Source organism: Rhinatrema bivittatum, chromosome 3 (assembly GCF_901001135.1).
Source record: "Rhinatrema bivittatum chromosome 3, aRhiBiv1.1, whole genome shotgun sequence".
In the NCBI taxonomy this organism is placed as follows: domain Eukaryota; kingdom Metazoa; phylum Chordata; class Amphibia; order Gymnophiona; family Rhinatrematidae; genus Rhinatrema; species Rhinatrema bivittatum.
In genome coordinates, this window is record NC_042617.1 from 48075240 (window position 1) to 48094474 (window position 19235).

General features: G+C 43.9%; 1 protein-coding gene across 1 annotated transcript in view; it reads right to left on the minus strand.

Annotated features, from left to right (window-relative positions):
* Positions 1–19235, minus strand: part of KCTD3 (potassium channel tetramerization domain containing 3) — a 355533-nt gene that overhangs the window by 10888 nt on the left and 325410 nt on the right. The window contains exons 16-17 of the mRNA XM_029593200.1: positions 1754–1938; positions 1532–1670 (exon numbers count right to left, since the gene is read on the minus strand). Coding sequence (XP_029449060.1) covers positions 1532–1670; positions 1754–1938 — 324 coding nt within the window. The remainder of the gene's footprint in view (positions 1–1531; positions 1671–1753; positions 1939–19235) is intronic.

The window sequence follows — 19235 nt, forward strand, 5'->3', positions numbered from 1 at the left end:
TTATGGAGAAGGAGAATAAAATCCAGGGAAAAATCCCCCAATTCATCTTCACCCGATCCCGGGGGACTGTCAGCCACCTCACCCTCCCCTTCTGAGGCATCCTGTCTGACCGGGGAAAGAGCGTGGGGAGAATTGCCTGACCGCCCTGCAGTCTCCTGCACCACCTCCCCGGTGGCAACGGGAACAGACCCTTCTGACCTCCTGTCGCAATTTCCCTCGTGTCTTGAGGGGCCTTCCTGCCCCGAAATTCACACAAGGCAGAAGGAACGCAAGTTCAGACCCGCTGCAGTTTTTGGCACCATGTCTCCCAGTCGCGTCCCAAGGCACTCCCCCAAGAGGCCTCCCACGCAGCTACGTGCACTGGACTTGAGCCTACTGAGCCACTGGCAGGAATGGATGCAATCCCCACCAGGGAGTTCCCAGGAACATGGGCAGAGTCCAATCGGCCCCACCAGAGCACAGGACTACACTAGGAACGAGGCCCTGCGGTTCCCTCCTGGCACTAGCATCGCAATCGACCGTGAACCCCTGGAGCCCCAGGTTAACAGCCAGGCGACTGCCACTCAGTCCTGTACCTCCCAGCCCTGGCCGATAGCTCCCGCTGATTAGGCCTGCCCCGCAGAAGTTCCTGCTAAGCTCTGCTCTTCTGCTTCTTATATGCTGTTTTTTTTATTTTTAAACAAGGAACTTAAAGAAACTTTATTAAGCGGGTACTTCCCTGTCCAGAGGAAGAAGGGTGAGAGGGTGCCTCGGAGGGCTGAGGGAGCCAGGACCCCTGGCTATTGGACCATCCGGTACTCTGTGGATGAATTCAGTCAGGGATATCCAACCCCCCCCGGTGGCCCGGCTACACCTGAGGGATGGCCCATGAAGATGCTAGCATCTCAGGGAGCGTCCGTGATCTGGAACCTAAAACTACTGTAAAACAAAAAAAATCTTTTTTTTCCCCTTGTTTTAACTAACAGCCTGCAGGTGCAGCTCTACCATCTGCTGAGGTCCTGCAGGTGGCACCCTCAGTTAAGAAGCAGTGCCTCAAAGTTTTGTTCTCTGACTCCATCTGCTGGAAGGGATGAATAACCCACTGGTCTGGACTGATCTGGGTCTTTTCAGGAAGTTGAGTTTAGTAGTGATACCACAGTTGGCTTCCTCTGCCCAAATCATCCCAGGAACATGGCATGAGCAGAAATCACACACACAAAACATGTTAGGCTATGAACTCTTCTTCTATGACTGATGTGCATTGTGTTCGGAATTTTAAACTAGTTGGGGCACTGGATTATTCACTGAAATGCTGCACAAATATTTGAAAGATTCTCTTCTTGGCTAAATTTGTTAAAGGAAACCATCAAAATATTTAGATGCAGCTGATAATTTTATGAGGCTAACAAATGCTATATGATATAACTTTCCAAGACTACAAAATGATAGAAGTTTCAGTTTTCTTGGAAGTTCTTTTCCTTCATATGATCCTTATTAGCTTTCACCTCTGCTACAGAGAAAGTTCTTGCAGTTTATATAAAAAGTGGAATACCTGGAGTTGGAATCCCGCAGACGGCTTTGCTGGATTACAGATGTGGCAGGACTAATGTTAGGAGTTGCACAACGAGAGGTGCTTAAATCACATTGATCCAACAACTTTAGCAACTCCTCCTCTGTTGGACCTCCTACATCTGGAGAGAGGAATATTCAAATTAAAGATCATCTTGGAACATAAGAATTTCATCTGAAGGCATGGTGCTCAATTGGAGCTTACCCTTTTCTTCGCTCTTGTTCACCATATCCATCGCAGTGGTCAGATCCCACATTTGAATGCTGCCGTTAGAATGCCCTGTGAAGAGGTAACGCCGTGGTCTGGAGCCCATCCTACTAGATCCCTCACACTCTCGCACAGTGAATGATGTGATTGTAGTGCAGTCTACAGCCTGGATCTCACAGATTCTATAAAATAAAAAGACAAACGTGAAACACTGCTGCACGTGCTGTTCAAGTTAGTACCGCTACCATTTAAACTTTAAATATTAACCTAGCATGAGACTTTTTGACATTTAACTTTTGTGCTTTCTTTCTTTTATTTCTATGCATGCATTTAACGCTTTAAATACAAATCTCTTCATTTTCCATATTTGGTTTTTCTTTCCTTGCCTTTTTGGAAATGGACATTTGTATACAACAAATCAAAATGTTTCCCCAACATAAGTGGCTTTTTTTTTTAAACATTTCTCTTATTTCACAACCCACTGTCACTTATTGACCTCTGTTCAAACCATCACTATACCTGATCTCAACCCAAACCATTCTTGCTGACAAGAGGGGAGATGCAAAATGTAATATCTAATGATGCTGTCCCTTCATTTTTAAATATAAACTAGATGAAAACTGTAAAAGACTTGCAGATAATATCTATGAGGTCTATAGCACTTTAACAGGAACGACATTGGGCAGAGTAGGTGAGTCTTATAATTCTGATTTTCCATCATATATGTTTCTATGTTAAGGTCAATGTTTAATAGAGACATTGGTCTAAATGATTCAAAATCAATAAGATCTTTATCTTTCTCCAATATTATCAAGGGTTAGCCTACAGAGTCTTTGAAATTATTTCAGAAACATGCTAAAAAGCACTCTGTTCACACAATTCAGCTGTGTTTCTATGAAGTCCTAGGGCATTTATTTTTTTTGTCTTGCTGTCAGCTCCATTTCAAGGCATTTTTGTTGATCAGATGGTATCAAAAGAAGTATTTTATTCATATCCCTCCAACTACAGCTTTTAAAACTTATCTTACAATTTTCATATATTTATTGATCATTTATTTCTATTAAATTATTAAAGTACTGTACTCCTTTTTAATATGATCAATTTCTTTATTTTCTGTCATTTCTGCTTAGCCAATTAGCATGTTTCCAATTTCATCCTCACATTCAGATAGCCTATATTTAGCCTCTAAAATTACTTTTTCTACATGATCAGCCATTTGTACACTGTACTCTAACTCTGTAATTGTATCTAATATAAAATTTTTAGTATCGAAATATATATGTTCTAAGTTAACTTGCCTTTATAGAAGACAATTTTCAAAGGAATCTGTCTGGGTAGCTAAACAGATCCCTTAGTAAATTCCCCTCCCTGAGCAGTTGAAAGTATGCATAAAGGAAAATTGGTTCTTACCTGCTAATTTTTGTTCCTGAAGTATCATGGATCAGTCCAGACAAGTGGGTTTATGTATCCCTACCAGCAAATGGAGGCAGAGAACAAAACTTTGAGCCACTGATGCACAACCAAGAGTGCCACCTGCAGTCCCTCAGTAGTGACCTGTACCCAAGCAAAGATGTATACCTTAACAAACCCCAATAAACCTTGGGCAAACGGTGAATTAAAAGTTGGAGCCCCCTGAAAACTAGGCCCCCTTAACACAAAGCATATACCAAACTATGTACACTTTTCATTAATCTGAGTATATCACATACCAGCTCAGCAACATCCAGAAGCAAGGAAGTATTCTGAAAGATGGGGACAAGTCTCTGGACTGATCCGTGGTTCTTCAGGAATGAAAATTAGCAGGTAAGAACCAATTTTCTTTCCTGTTCATAATCTAGATCAGTCCAGACAAGTGAGATGTACCGAAGTCCCTCTATTCTGGATGGGAGCTCAAAAGACCCACACGCAACACAATTTCCCCAAATGTCGCCTCTTCTGGCGCTAGCACATCATTGCGGTAATGCCTGGTAAAAGTGTGAAGAGAAGACCACGTTGCTGCTCGACAAATCTCCTGTGGCGAAAGTAACTGACACTCGCTCACGAGGTTGCCTGTGCCCTAGTGGAATGTGCTCTCAACCACTCCGGCACTGACCGGCCCTTACAGATGTAAGCCGAATCTATCATCTCCTTCAACCATCATGCAATAGTGCCCTCGGAAGCCTTTTTACCCTTCCTTGCAACACTGAACAGGACAAACAGATGATCAGATCTCCAAAAGGCATTCATCACCTTAAGATATCACAAAAGAATTAGACACATCCAGTAAGTGAAGCTCCCTTGCCATCGGAGCGTCAGCTGCTAAATTTGGAAAGGCCGGTAGCTCGACAACATTGTTAAGGTGAAAGGGGACACCACCTTAGGCAAAAAGAAGGAATCATACATAAAGAAACCCCATCCTCCTAAAAACACAGGAAAGGGTCCCTACATGACAATGTTTGCAGTTCAGAAATCCTTCTAGCTGAACATAGAAACATAGAAATGATGGCAGAAGGAGACCAAACGGCCCATCCAGTCTGCCCAGCAAGTTTCGCACTTTTTTTTTTCCTCTTACTTATCTGTTACTCTTGGCTCTTAGTAACCTTTTGGTTCTGTTTCCCTTCCACCCCCACCATTAATGTAGAGAGCAGTGTTGGAACTGCATCTAAGTGAAATATCTAGCTTAATTAGTTAGGGGTAAGTAACCGCCGCAATAAGCAAACTACACCCATGCTTATTTGTTTACCAAGACTATGTAATTCACTCCTTGTCGGTTGTTGTCTGTATATAGATCCACTTTTCTTCATTCCCCCTGCTGTTGAAGCAGAGAGCTATGCTGGATATGCGTGAAGTATCAGCACCCGAAGAACCAAATTCAGATTCCATGCTGGACAAATCTTCCATACCCGGAGGATGAAGATGTTTTTCCCCCTTGAGGAAACGAATCATATCTGGTTGAGACGCCGATGGTCTTCCTTGAATCCTACCTCAAAAGGGACCCTAAAAGGTGCCACCTTAACCCGAAGAGAATTACAGGCCAAACCCTTAGCCAAGCCACTTTGCAAAAAGGCCAGAATCAGCGGAACATCCACATTCAAATACTGCACCCTTTTCTGCAAACACCATGATTCAAACAAACAATCTCCACACTTGGACATAAGCCAACAATATGGAAGGCCTCTTACCTGAAGCAAAATCACAATTACAGGCTAAGAATAGCCCTTCAAGCAGAGCCGCCACCTCTCAAAAGCCAAGCCACTAGACAGAAGCAATCCTCCTGGTTGGAAAATATGAGCCCCTACCACAACAGCCCTGACAGATGGGCCAAACGAATGGGGACTGCCCGCTGCAAGATGGAGGTCCGCAAACCACAGCCGGCATGGCCTCTCGGGTACCACCAGAATCACCCTGTCCGGATGAAACTCAATGGGCCGCAGCACTCGACCTACAAGAAGCCACAGTAGAAACACATACAGCAGCAGATGTGTCAGCTACAGTTGAACGAGAGTGTCGACGCCCTCCGATCTGACCTTCCTTCTGTGACTGAAAAACCAATCAATCTTCGCATTTCCTGAAGTCGCTGTGAGGTCTACCGCTGGTCTGCCCAACCTGGCCTGAATCACGAAAAAGGCCTCTGCCGACAACTCCCACTCCCCTGGATCCAGATGCAGTCTGCTGAGGAATTCCACCTGCACGTGGCCACTCCGGGTACATGGCAAGCAGCTATTCTTGCCAGATGTTTCTCTGCCCAAACCAATAGTTCATGCGCCTCCAGCGCAACTAGACAACTCTTCATTTCGCCCTGCTGGTTGATATACACCACTGTCGTCGCATTGTCAGAGAACACTCACACTGCCTTGTTTTGAATGAGTGGGAGAAATACAAGTAAGATTTTGTGCACTGCCCTGGTTTCCAGCCGATTGATGGACCAAGTCACCTCCTCTGACGACCAATACTCCTGGGTTGATTTTCCTTGACACATCGCGCCCGCCCCCCCCCCACCCACAACCAGAGAGGCTGACATCTGTGGTCACCACCACCCAGTTGGGCACTTCCAGATCCATCCCTTTCTCAAGATTGTGCTGAGACAGCTACCACGAGAGATTGGACCTGGCATTCTCCGGCAATGGCAAAGGAAGCTGAAATTCCTCCACAAGCAGATTCCAATGGGATAACAGCACCTTCTGCATCAGGCTCATGTGAGCACAGGCCCATGGAACTAACTCCAATGTAGAAGCCATGGAACCCAGGACCTGCAAACATTCTCAGACCCTGGGAATAGTCAGATGCAGCAGTCAAAGGACCCGATTCTGCAACTTGACTACCCCAGATATTCTAATGATTGGGTCGGCTTTAAATGACTCTTTACCTGATTTGTCACCCAGCCCAATGAATTCAGGAGTTGCAGGACTTGCTGGACTGAGTGACAATACTCCATTTCCGACTCTGCCCAGGTACAAGTGCACCAGGATACCTTCCCTTCCTGAGTGCGGCCACCACTACCACCATCACTTTTGGGAACATGTGTGGTGCTGTCGCCAACCCAAAGGGAAGGGCTCGAAATTGGAAATGCTCTCCTAGGTCCATGAGCCTCAGGAACCTCTGGTGTTCAGCCTGAATGGGGATATGGAGATAAGATACAGACAAGTCCAACGATGCCAGAAACTCCCCTTTGCGCACCGCCATCTCCGTGTGCGATGTTACCTGGAGAGCAACAATGACCTCCTTTTTGGGCACCACGAAGTACACAGAGTACCGAACCTGTCCCTTCTCCTGAGGGGGCACTGAAACAATGGTGTGCGGGAGCTGTAGCCTTTGCAAAGTATCCCACACTGCCTCTCGCTTGGACCAGGAGACAGTGTATAAGAAAATTCTAAGGCATAGCCATCTCTTACCATTTCCAGGACCCACTGGTACGAGGTGATCCTGGTCCACTCCTCATAATAGAGGGACAGCCACTAGAGGAGTGGACCAGCCCACCTTCATTGGTCAATCTTATTTCCGCCCTCTCCCTGAGACCCAGTGTCCCTCGGACGTCTATGTTGGGCTTGAAAGGACTACTGCCTGCCTGAATTCTGTTTTGCACCACTGGCCCACAGCTCCTGCCAGTGCGAAACCTCCTTGCCTCTCGGAAGTGAGCTCATGGAGGAAAAGACTTCTTGAAGGTCTTCCTGTCCTCAGGCAACTTATTACCCCTTCAACTCTCCCAACTGCTTCATGAGCTGCTCCAGATCCTCCCCAAACAGCACTTGCCCCAAAGGAGAGGTTAGACAGCTGGGCTTTAGACCACACATCCGCTACCTCAGCCACCGATCCTGACCGTCTATCATGTGCCTTCTGCATCCAGCACAAGCAGACTCTCTGCATCAAGCTTCCGCACATTGCCGCATGGAGATTCAAGGCTGACACCTCAAACGGCCTTTTAAGTAAAATTTCCAGTTTCCAATTCTGCACATCCTTCAGTGCAGCTGAACCTGCCACCAGGATGGTCGTCTTCTTGGTAACCGCAGACACCACCGCATCCACATTGGGAATCTTCCATGACTCCAACATCTGTTCCAGCAAGGGATATAACTTAGCCATAGCTCTGGCCACCTTCAAGCCTGCTTTGGGAGATTCCCAATCCTGATCCATCAGCTTCTTCGGCCACAGAAAAGCCTTAGGGGGTCCCCGTAATCCCTCTAGGACTGGGTTTACCCTTTCATTATCCGAATCCTCTTACGTGACCTTAATCCCCTGCTCCTCCAGCAGCTGGGAATTAGCGGGCCCAGCTCATCTCTACAGAACAGCCGAACCACCAGAAGGTCGTCACCGTCTGTGATCGGAACCTTGTTCGGATCTTGCATTGGATCCCCCAATGCACTAACAGGATCCTGATCTGGATCCTACATTGGATCCATTAAGGTAATAACAGGGTCTGCGTCTGGATCCACCAGCCCTCCTTGCATCTGATCCGGATCATCTGTCTCCTCTGAAGAGTCTTCTTCTACTGCAGCCCGAGTGAGACCTAGGGCTTGCAGGATCCCTCCGGACTCTGCATGCCCCAATCCCTAGGCTTCTTAGCTATCCAGGACTTCCTGGGCAAAAGCCTCTTGGTCCCTGCTCCCTTTCTGGCCAAATAGGCCTTATGGAGCAGAAGGATAAAATCTGCGGAAAAGGCTTCCAGATCCGAAGAAAGGTCCAGGTCTGTGTTCCCCTGCGCTTCTTCCCTTCCCCTATCAGCAGGGGTCTGTGGGAAACAGCATGGGAGGGGAGTTCTGAGGCTTTGCCATAATAGCCTGACTCCCAGCACATGCTGACAAAATGGACTCTGGCTCCTCTATCCCCCCCTCCCTCCACTGGGGCCTCCAGAACCGGCCAAGCTGACCTTGTGTTCCTGCTGCCCCCCCAGAGGTCCCAGCCCTCCACCAAAGATACATTCCCTGAAAAATACGGCCGAATCGAGGAAAGCCCGTTTGGAACCGCAACCGCACAATCAGACCTAAAAATAGACCTTTCCGACGTGAAAAGAAAACAGTGCTGTCTAGTGCTGAAAACAGCCCCTGGGCCCAACCGAGGAACTAATTTGGCCCCCCTCCCTGCACCCTTACCTGCCTCCCAGCAGAGAAATACAGCCACTCAACTGCCTCAGCCCTGCTCCTCTTCTGCCTGCAAACAGCTTAAAACATACAGCCACTCACAAACAGGGCCAGGGAAGGGAGGAAAATTCAAATACTTCCCTGCTTCCGAAAGAGGCTGAGCGCTGAGGGCGCCAGAGGACCCAGAGGGGGTGAGGGAACCAGAACCCCTGGCTTTCACCCCTGATAAAGGCTGAGTCAGAACAGGTATCTCCAACCCACTTGAATGGACTGATCCGGGGTATGAACAGGAATGTACTTTTAGCCATGGGAAAAAGGGGCAGACTAGGGACAGGGTAAGGGCAGTGGAGACATTTACATGTGGGGATTTCATTTTGAAATCCTTGCATGCAACTTTTCCATATATACCCGGCACTTGATGTAAAGCAGTGTAAGGTCCATATGCATTTCTTCTCGTTACCCATGGTACCTACTGGCCTCAAATTTTGAAAATTAGCTTGCATGTCCATGGGTACTTTGTAATCTCAAAATTATCTCCATTATGCTCAATGATATGCTATGTTTTCAAAACAGCTGTAAATGAAATAGTTTCTCCACTTAACTACTGATTTCCTTTATATTATTGCAGATTTTGTATTCATATCTAAAAAATATATATTTAGGATAGAGTCTGAGTGAAAAATTAATTCCTCACACTTGAAGTGGAAGGAATTCGGTTTTGAACTTTTTAGCTTTTTTCCTAAAGAAATATATAACAGAGAAGAATATAGGATTCCTCCGGGTAATATTCTACTTTCTAGGTCTAATCCATGTTTTGTTTATAAATGAAAAGGATTTTTCTATTATAGAAAAGGAATAAAATTCTGTATTCGCGAAGATGCAATAAACTACAGCCTTCATTCATTCTCAAAGCTTTCATACCTTCCAAGAAAACTAATTTTTCTTATTTTCACAACTGGGTTGGATCTATCTTTTCTCTTACTGAGGTCATTAAAGCACCGATATTTTGTAACTATGCTATCTTTCCTCACTTCATATGTTAGTTCTCTAATTTCTTTCAAACAATGCCAGATTGATGTATACAGAATAAAATGTCCTTAATTCGATACTAAGCTTTCTATTTGTAGTTATCTACCACCCTCTAGTGTCTATTCTGGTTTGTCACAATACCATTTAAAAGTACCATTGCTGAAAGCCTAGCTCATTTCTTCTTTCCAGTTAAACTTAGCAAGATGGGATTTCCACAATTTTGCCCTGGGTCACTGGGAGAAAGAAGAGTTGCTTACCTGTAAGAGGTGTTCTCCTAGGACAGCAGGATGTTAGTCCTCATATGTGAGTGATATCATCAGATGGAGCCCAGCTCAGAAAAATTCTGTCAAAGTTTCTAGAACTTTGACTAGGCACACTGAGCATGCCACTATCCATTCATCCATGTGGGGTCTGTCTTCAGTCTTGTAACAGACTTTATGAAAAAATAAAACAAACATGGGAGAAACCCAGTTCTGCGGAGTGGTGGGCAGGCTTCCTGAGGATTAACAGTCTGCTGTCCTAGGAGAACACCTGTTACAGTTAAGCAACTCTGTTTTCTCTTAGAACAAGCAAGATGGTAGTCCTTACATGTGGGTAAATAAGAACATAAGGACATAAGAAATTGACATGCTGGGTCAGATTAAGGGTACATCAAGCCTTAATCTTGTTTCCAACAGAGGCCAAACCAGGCCACAAGAACCTGGAAGTACCCATACACTAGCTACAGGCTGCTCCAGTATGCACAAGCACACAGCACTTAAACTGGGTGCCAACAGGCTCAACAAACTAGTGCCGCTGGCAACAGAGAGAGACAGCCTGAACCTGAAGAAGTGGCATAAGGTTGGAAGAGTTGGGTTTAGTTATTGAAAAGATTCTGTAGGACCGACTGACCGAAATGGCTGTTGCATCGACCTTTGTCCAAGCAGTAGTGAAAAGCAAAGATATTGAGGGAACTCCATGTCACAGCTCTGCAAATTTCGTCCATGGGGAGCACAAGCAAGTGGCCATCAAAGCTGCCATGGCCTGAATGGAGTGAGGCTTGACATGGCACCTCAGCTGTAGACCTGTCTGTGCATAGCAGATAGAGATGCAGTTTGCAAGCCAGTTGGACAAGGTTTGCTTGGATACAGCAACTCCCGATCTATTTTTGTCGAAAGAAATGAAGAGTTGCATCTACAATCTTGTGTCTGGAGTCTTCCTCAGTCAGGAGCTGGAAGGGGACCAACTCTGCCATTGCTCATACAAAGCCTGCGAATGTGAGGTCCTCTGGAGGAGAGGGCTCAGAAAGTAGTTCCTCAGAGTCTTCAGAGAAAGAGATGAAAGGCTCATTGCCTCGCTTCCTGGAGACACTGGTGGGGGAGCATGAAGAATGGCCCTGGGTCAGGCACCGAGAGCCCCGGGGGGCACCAATAGCGTTGAAGGACCCAGTAACTCAAGGCTCGGTGGCCGCAGAACCAGGACCCAGCATGAGAAAAAGCTAGCGAGATGAACTCGAAAAAAACAGTTTTCCGAAGGAAAAAGCACAAGCTCCATGTCTGCGAGGCGATAGCTCTGTGGAAAAGAAGAGACTGAAGGGGGACCCCACCGTGTGGATAGTGGCATGTTGGGCATGTTCAGTGTGCCTAGTCAAAGTTCTAGAAACTTTGACAGAAGTTTTCCGTAACGAGCTCCATCTGATGTTACCCACATGTGAGGACTACCATTCTGCTTGTCCTAGGAGAACCATCGTAGTGTTTCCTGGGTCTCTGGCTGACCCATGCCAAACAAGGGTTCTTATTTGCACTGTATTACCTCCTACTCCTTTTGTGATGATATATTGATATATCTTCTAAACAATTTCTTCTCTGCACAGAAAACAAAATTGTTATCTGTAGCAGGTTTTCTCCATGAACAGTAGGATAATCAATTGTACAAATGGATGATGTCATCAGACAACACAAATGTGGACTATTTCCATGATAGCTCTGGAAAAGTCTAGAAGCTATTTTTCAGGCATTTGTGGGAATTCCCACTTACTCACTGCTGCATAGGGTCATCTCAGTCCTATATGAAAGCTGAAGCCAATTTAAAGGGAAGGAGTGGCCGATTATCCTGTTCTTCACTGAGAACACACATTACAAATACGGAACTTTGTTTTCTATGTAGACAAGAAGGATGAATCAGCCTTACAAGTGGGAATTTATAGCCAAGGATTGCCTTCTAATAAAAATAGGGAAAAAGCAAACAAGTCACCAGTGGACAAAGGCAAAATGTATACTTATTGTTAATTTCCTTTTCTTTTGTCCTTACAAAACCAGTCTAGATAAATAGATTACTTCCCCCTGCCAGCAGATGGAGACAGAGAAAAGCTTTCTAAGTTGCCTCTACTTCCCCTTAAAGGCTGAAGTAGCAAGGTACTTAAGCAAGTATATTGTAACCAAGCCTCAAATAAACCACCCAAATGGGAGCTTCCAAAAACAACACCAGAAAGGGGCCCACATTCAAAGCCATTTAACCAGATAACTTGTGAGTTATCCAGCTAAATGCCAATGTTTTAATATTTTGGGCACTTACTTGGCTGGATAAGTCATTATCCAGCTAAAATGTAGCTACATAATGTAGAGGCATTCTGGGGGCTTTCAGAGTGGAGTTAACAATATAAGTTATCCTGCTAATGCCGATATACAGAGTTAGCCAGAGCAGTTCAAAAGTTAGGAGGAAAAGAAAATCACAGTGCCAATGCCTAGAAGCCCAAAAGTCTTGTCTAAAGTCCTACCCCTTCCTCTGCCTATTGCTTGAAGGATATGCCTCATCTGTCAGAGGCAGAAATACTGGCCAAGTGACTTGCTGATCCAGCTTTTTAAGGGGAAGAAGAGGCAGCTTAGAAAGTTTTTCTCTATTTCCATCTGCTAGCAGGAGGAATAGCCCATTCATCTGGACTTACCTGGTAGAGATGCGGAGGAAGAGCATATTTTGCAATCTATATAACAACCCAAGATAGTAAAAATGGCCCTGGGGGCATGGAATTGGTTTCTACTCCTTAAAGAAATTGTGAAGGACAGAATGACCAAATATACAGTTGCATTGGAGATGTCTAAACAGTAATTGGATTTTAATGTGTGGACAGAAGTCCACGTTGTAGCCTTGCAAATCTCCTCAAAGGAGGTTGATCTCAGGTAGGCCAAATACAATGCTATGGTTCTAACATTATAAGACTTTACATATCTTTCTAGTCAGACCTGCCTTGGTATAACAGGAGATGTAATCTGCTAGCCAATTAGAAATTGTTCAGTTGACTACAATAATCCTAGGCCTGCTAGGATCAAAAGAAACCAAAGCTAGGTGGACCTTCTAAGGGTTTTGGTTTCCAATTAGAAGGCAACGGCTCTCTTGCAATCCAAACTGTGCAAGGCTTGTTCACTTCTATGAACATGTGACCTAAGGAAAAATGTTGGCAGGATGATTGACTGGTTAAGGTGAATGTTGACACTACCTAGATCCCAACCTGGAATGTTTGTGCAGAACCAACCTATTGTGATAAAATTTAATATAAGGTAGATTATTCAATAAGATCTGCAGCTTGTTGACTTTGTAGACTGAAGAGACCACCACCAAAAATATGACCTTTCAGATCTGGTACTTAGGTTCATAAGAGATCAGAGGTTTAACGAGAGCTTTCATCAGCTGGGTAAGTGACACAATGAAGTACTATGACAGTAGATGGCTTGATAGAAAGCTTCAATTGGAACAAGCCTCACAAAAATCTGATAACTAAAGACTGTACAGAGATGGGATTTTCTTTTACAAGCTGGGGATAATCAGAAACTACACTAAAGTGTACCCTAATAGAATTGGTTTACAGGCCAGATTCTGAAATATACAGATGGTATTTAAAGCAGTTTTTGCAAGAAACAAGTTAAGGAATCTAGGGTCTTCCACTCAGACAAGATGGCAAACCTCCTCCATTTTAACCCATAAGATCTTCTGGTGGCTTCCTTTCTAGAAACCAAAAGGACCTGAAATACTTCATCACAAAATCCAAAATTTCATTCTCAAATTTCAGGCTGTGAGGGCCAGAGATTGGATGTTGGGTTGAAACATCATTCCTCTATTCTACACAATCAGGGTTGGGAAAATGCCCAATCTGGCTGATTTCCTGATGTATAGATCTGCCTTGAACTCTTCTTGTTGTGATAAAGTGGGCAATGCATTTTAATAAATTCAAAATTAAAATTAAAAAGAATGGAAACCAAATCTGCCTTAACCAATAGTGAGCTATGAGCATCACAGTCTCTTTGTCTCTTCTGAGTTTAAGGTCTTTGCAATCAGGGGTATTGTCAAATATGCAAAGAGAAGATTTGTTCGCTTCTGAAGGGAAAAGGCACCTGACATTTGCCTTATGATCTTCTCCTGGAGCGAAGTGATCTATCTCAAGTATTCCCCCAGTTGAGAAATACCTTATTCATCAATTTTTGATCCACAGTCCACTCATAGGGTTCTATGATCTGAAAAAACCTGTCTGCTAGGATGGTTTCTATCCCTACCAAGTATGTGCTTCTTAAGGCCATCAAGTGAAAGATGGCCCAGCTCCACATCTTTACAAATTCCTTGTACAGGAAAGGTGAGCCTGCTCTTCCCTTTGTGTGCAAGTAAACATTATTTGCAAAAGGAAAATTATGTAATCTCTGAAGGCCATTAGAGTATTCATCATGGGCCACAGTTTCAGAATATCAATGTTTATTTATTTATTTGACACTTTTTCTATGCCGTCGTTTGGAAACACCATCACAACGGTTTACAAATTACACAGTAAAAATATAACATTAAAAGTCAAATTATAATAAAAAAATACTAAAAGTTTAAGTAATAAAATAAATAATGTCAAAAAATAAAACTTAAAAACAATCTTACATAAATATACAATTACTAAGAAAGCATGGAAAAATCTGATTATGAATAAAATCATAAAAACTAAGAAAAGTACCACCTATTTGCTCTTGGGATCACCTTCCATTTGTTTAAAAGCCTGTGTGTATAGCCATGTTTTCAAATCCTTCTTAAATTGCTTGTAATTATGTTGCAGTCTAAGTTAATAATCCCTCACAGCCAGATTGGCATCAGAGAGCCACCAAGACAGAATCTCTGAACTGACTCATGAAGCAGATGCTTTTCACCAGTCCTTAACTGACTACATTTCACTGGGACTTTAGGGCTGAATTTTCAAATGAATTTAAGCACATAAAACCTGGTTTTAAGCACGTGAATCAGCTTTCTAAAACTGCCTGGAAAACTATGCACATAAAAATACATACAAAAAAGATGTTGTGTATACTTTTACGTGTACTAGAAAGAGGTGTTCCGGGGGGGGGGGGGGGGGGGGGCGCTGTTTTGGGATAGGGAAATCTTTTACAAGTATATTTTCTACTTTCAAAAGTATTCATGTAAATCTACATGCACATATTTACACCTGCAAAGTGGCTGTAGAATGTCTGAAAGATTGAACAGTAGGTCCTTAATCAGACCCGTTACTTCTCTATCTCCAAAGAGATTTTCTCCACTGCAAGACTTGTCTTCAAGTCTATCCTGAATATCCTCTCTTAGCCCAACAAACATGAGAACCTACAGGTGCCATAGTTATGGCAGAGGCAGAAAAACAATATAGATCGAACATAAGAACATAAGAAATTGCCATGCTGGGTCAGACCAAGGGTCCATCAAGCCCAGCATTCTGTTTCCAACAGAGGCCAAACCAGGCCACAAGAACCTGGCAATTACCCAAACACTAAGAAGATCCCATGCTACTGATGCAATTAATTCTCCAACCTACACCAATACAAGGGACACTTGTGCTATGGTGTTGCTCATGTACGGTGGCTCTATTGAAGGACAACCAATTGTTGGGTGTCCTTTTCTTTCGCCCCGTCTATTATTCTTTATTATCCAAGTTTTAATGAAACCATTTTTCTTTTGATTTTTCTGTGAAGCTATTTTCTTAAAAAACCCCTTATCTCCCCGTTTTGCAAGGCGACCCGCGGTATGTTTATTGATACTTATCGAGGCGTCTGTCTCAGCTTTCTCTCACGGGATCGCATCTGCTTGCCCGACATGGGCCATGTTTCGGCACAGTCGTGCCTGCTTCAGGGGCTACGGGAGGGGTAGTGCTGTGTCCTGTCCAGGTACACAGTAGCTGTTATGTCTCCAATATTGTGATGACCGTGTTTCTGTCGTGGACGACGCCTTCTGTCGTCCACGACAGAAACACGGTCATCACAGACCTCTATCATATCCCCCCTCAGCCGTCTCTTCTCCAAGCTGAAAAGTCCTAACCTCTTTAGTCTTTCCTCATAGGGGAACTGTTCCATTCCCCTTATCATTTTGGTAGCCCTTCTCTGTACCTTCTCCATTGCAATTATATCTTTTTTGAGATTCGGTGACCAGAATTGTACACAGTATTCAAGGTGCAATCTCACCATGGAGCGATACAGAGGCATTATGACATTTTCTGTTTTATTCACCATTCCCTTTCTAATAATTCCCAACATTCTGTTTGCTCTTTTGACTGCCGCAGCACACTGAACCGATGATTTCAATGTGTTATCCACTATGACGCCTAGATCTCTTTCTTGGGTTGTAGCACCTAATATGGAACCTAACATTGTGTAATTAAAGCATGGGTTATTTTTCCCTGTATGCTTCACCTTGCACTTATCCACATTAAATTTCATCTGCCATTTTGATGCCCAATTTTCCAGTCTCACAAGGTCTTCCTGCAATTTATCACAATCTGCTTGTGATTTAACTACTCTGAACAATTTTGTATCATCTGCAAATTTGATTACACCACTCGTCGTATTTCTTTCCAGATCATTTATAAATATATTGAAAAGTAAGGATCCCAATACCGATCCCTGAGGCACTCCACTGCCCACTCCCTTCCACTGAGAAAATTGTCCATTTAATCCTACTCTCTGTTTCCTGTCTTTTAGCCAGTTTGTAAGCCACGAAAGGACATTGCCACCTATCCCATGACTTTTTACTTTTCCTAGAAGCCTCTCATGAGGAACTTTGTCAATCGCCTTCTGAAAATTACATCTACTGGTTCACCTTTATCCACATGTTTTATTAACTCCTTCAAAAAAGTGAAGCAGATTTGTGAGACAAGACTTGCCCTGGGTAAAGCCATGCTGACTTTGTTCCATTAAACCACGTCTTTCTATATGTTCTGTGATTTTGATGTTTAGAATACTTTCCACTATTTTTCCTGGAACTGAAGTCAGGCTAACCGGTCTGTAGTTTCCCAGATTGCCCCTGGAGCCCTTCTTAAATATTGGGGTTACATTAGCTATCCTCCAGTCTTCAGGTGCAATGGATGATTTTAATGATAGGTTACAAATTTTTATTAATAGGTCTGAAATTTCATTTTTTAGTTCCTTCAGAACTCTGGAGTGTATACCATCCGGTCCAGGTGATTTACTACTCTTCAGTTTGCCAATCAGGTCTACCACATCTTTTAGGTTCACCATGATTTGGTTCAGTACATCTGAATCATTACTCATGAAAACCTTCTCCAGTACTGGTACCTCCCCAACATCCTCTTCAGTAAACAACGAAGCAAAGAAATCATTTAATCTTTCCGCAATGGCCGTTTTCTTCTCTAAGTGCCCCTTTAACTCCTCGATCATCTAACGGTCCAACTGACTCCCTCACAGGCTTTCTGCTTCAGATATATTTAAACAAGTTTTTAGTGTGAGTTTTTGCCTCTATGGCCAACTTCTTTTCAAATTCTCTCTTAGCCTGTCTTATCAATATCTTACATTTAACTTGCCAACGTTTATGCATTATCCTATTTTCTTCTGTTGGATCCTTCTTCCAATTTTTGAATGAAGATCTTTTGGCTAAAATAGCTTCTTTCACCTCCCCTTTTAACCATGCCGGTAATCGTTTTGCCTTCTTTCCACCTTTCTTAATGTGTGGAATACAACTGGACTGGGCTTCTAGGATGGTATTTTTTAACAATGACCACGCCTCTTGCACACTTTTTACTTTTGTAGCTGCTCCTTTCAGTTTTTTTCTAACAATTTTTCTCATTTTATCAAAGTTTCCCTTTTGAATGTTTAGCACAAGAGCCGTGGATTTGCTTACTGTCCTCCTTCCAGTCATTAATTCAAATTTGATCATATTATGATCACTATTGCCAAGCGGCCCACCACCGTTATCTCTCTCACCAAATCCTGTGCTCCACTGAGAATTAGATCTAAAATTGCTCCTTCTCTCATCGGTTCCTGAACCAATTGCATTTAGTCTCATGCAGAATGTTTATCCTGTTGGACTCTATGCCATCCTGGACATAAAGCGCCACACCGCCTCCTGGGTGCTCCTCCCTGTCATTGCGATATAATTTGTACCCCAGTATAGCACTGTCCCATTGATTGTCCTCCTTCCACCATGTCTCTGAGATGCCAATTAAGTCTATGTCATCATTCACTGCTATACATTCTAATTCTCCCATCTTACTTCTTCAACTTCTGGCATTAGCATACAAACATTTCAAAGTTTGGTTTTTGTTTGTATTTTCATTCTGCTTTTTAATTAATATGGATAAGTTAGAATTTTTTTAGCTCCGGTGAGCTTTTAGTTACAGGCACTTGGACTACTTTTCTTATTATTGGATCCTCACTGTTGGGATGCCTTAATTCTAATGCATCATTAGTATCCTTTGAAGATACCTCTCTCCGAACCATGCGCTGCTGAGCGACTGTCGGCTTTCCCCTTTGTTCTAGTTTAAAAGGTGCTCTATCTCCTTTTTAAAGGTTAGCGCCAGCAGTCTGGTTCCACCCTGGTTAAGGTGGAGCCCATCCCTTCGGAAGAGACTCCCCCTTCCCCAAAAGGTTTCCCAGTTCCTGACAAAACTGAATCCCTCTTCCTTGCACCATCGTCTCATCCACGCATTGAGACTCCGGAGCTCTACCTGCCTCTGGTGACCTGTACGTGGAACAGGGAGCATTTCAGAGAATGCTACCCTGGAGGTTCTGGATTTAAGCTTTCTACCTAAGAGCCTAAATTTGGCTTCTAGAACCTCCCTCCCATATCGATGGTGCCCACATGTACCACGACAGCCGGCTCCTCCCCAGCACTGTCTAAAATCCTATCAAGGTGATGCGTGAGGTCTGCCACCGCATCAGGTAGGCATGTTACCAGGCAATCCTCATGCCCACCAGCCAGCCAGCTATCTACATTCCTAATAATCAAATCACCAACTATGACGGACAACATAACCCTTCCCTCCTGTTCAGTAGGCCTTGGGGAGATATCCTCGGTGCGAAAGGACAATGCATCACCTGGAGAGCAGGTCCTTGCTACAGGATCCTTTCCTGCTGCACCAGGTTGATGTTCTCCAATCATGAGACCTTCTTCCTCCAAGGCAGCACCAGGGCTGCCAGTCTGAAGTTGGGACTTGGCTACTATGTCCCTGAAGGTCTCATGGACTGGACCTCTGGAGGTCTCATGGACTGGACCTCTGGAGGTTAATGCAGCCAGGTCTCTGGATGAAAATTTAACTTGTCCTCCTGATGCAGCTGCTGCTTGAGAAGGCAAATCAATGTGGCCATAAACTTCCTTCTCTGGAATTCATGCACAAACATAGAATGGTGTCAAGACTAAATCTTATGTCCATGTATGGTGCTGTGCCTCCTCAATCTCAAACCCAAGGAACCCCTCTCAGGTGCTCAGTAGTAGGAGTAAGAAGGTTCCCTTCTCCTGGGACTATGTCAATTTTGCCTGAGGATAAGTGAGACTCCCTTGATGCCAAAGGACTGCTAGCAGATGGTGCAGCTCCTTGTTCCTTTAATATTTATGCCTGCCAATATGTCAATATTGACAATATGCAGTGTCAATAGGTTGAACTTTGAGGGTACAAG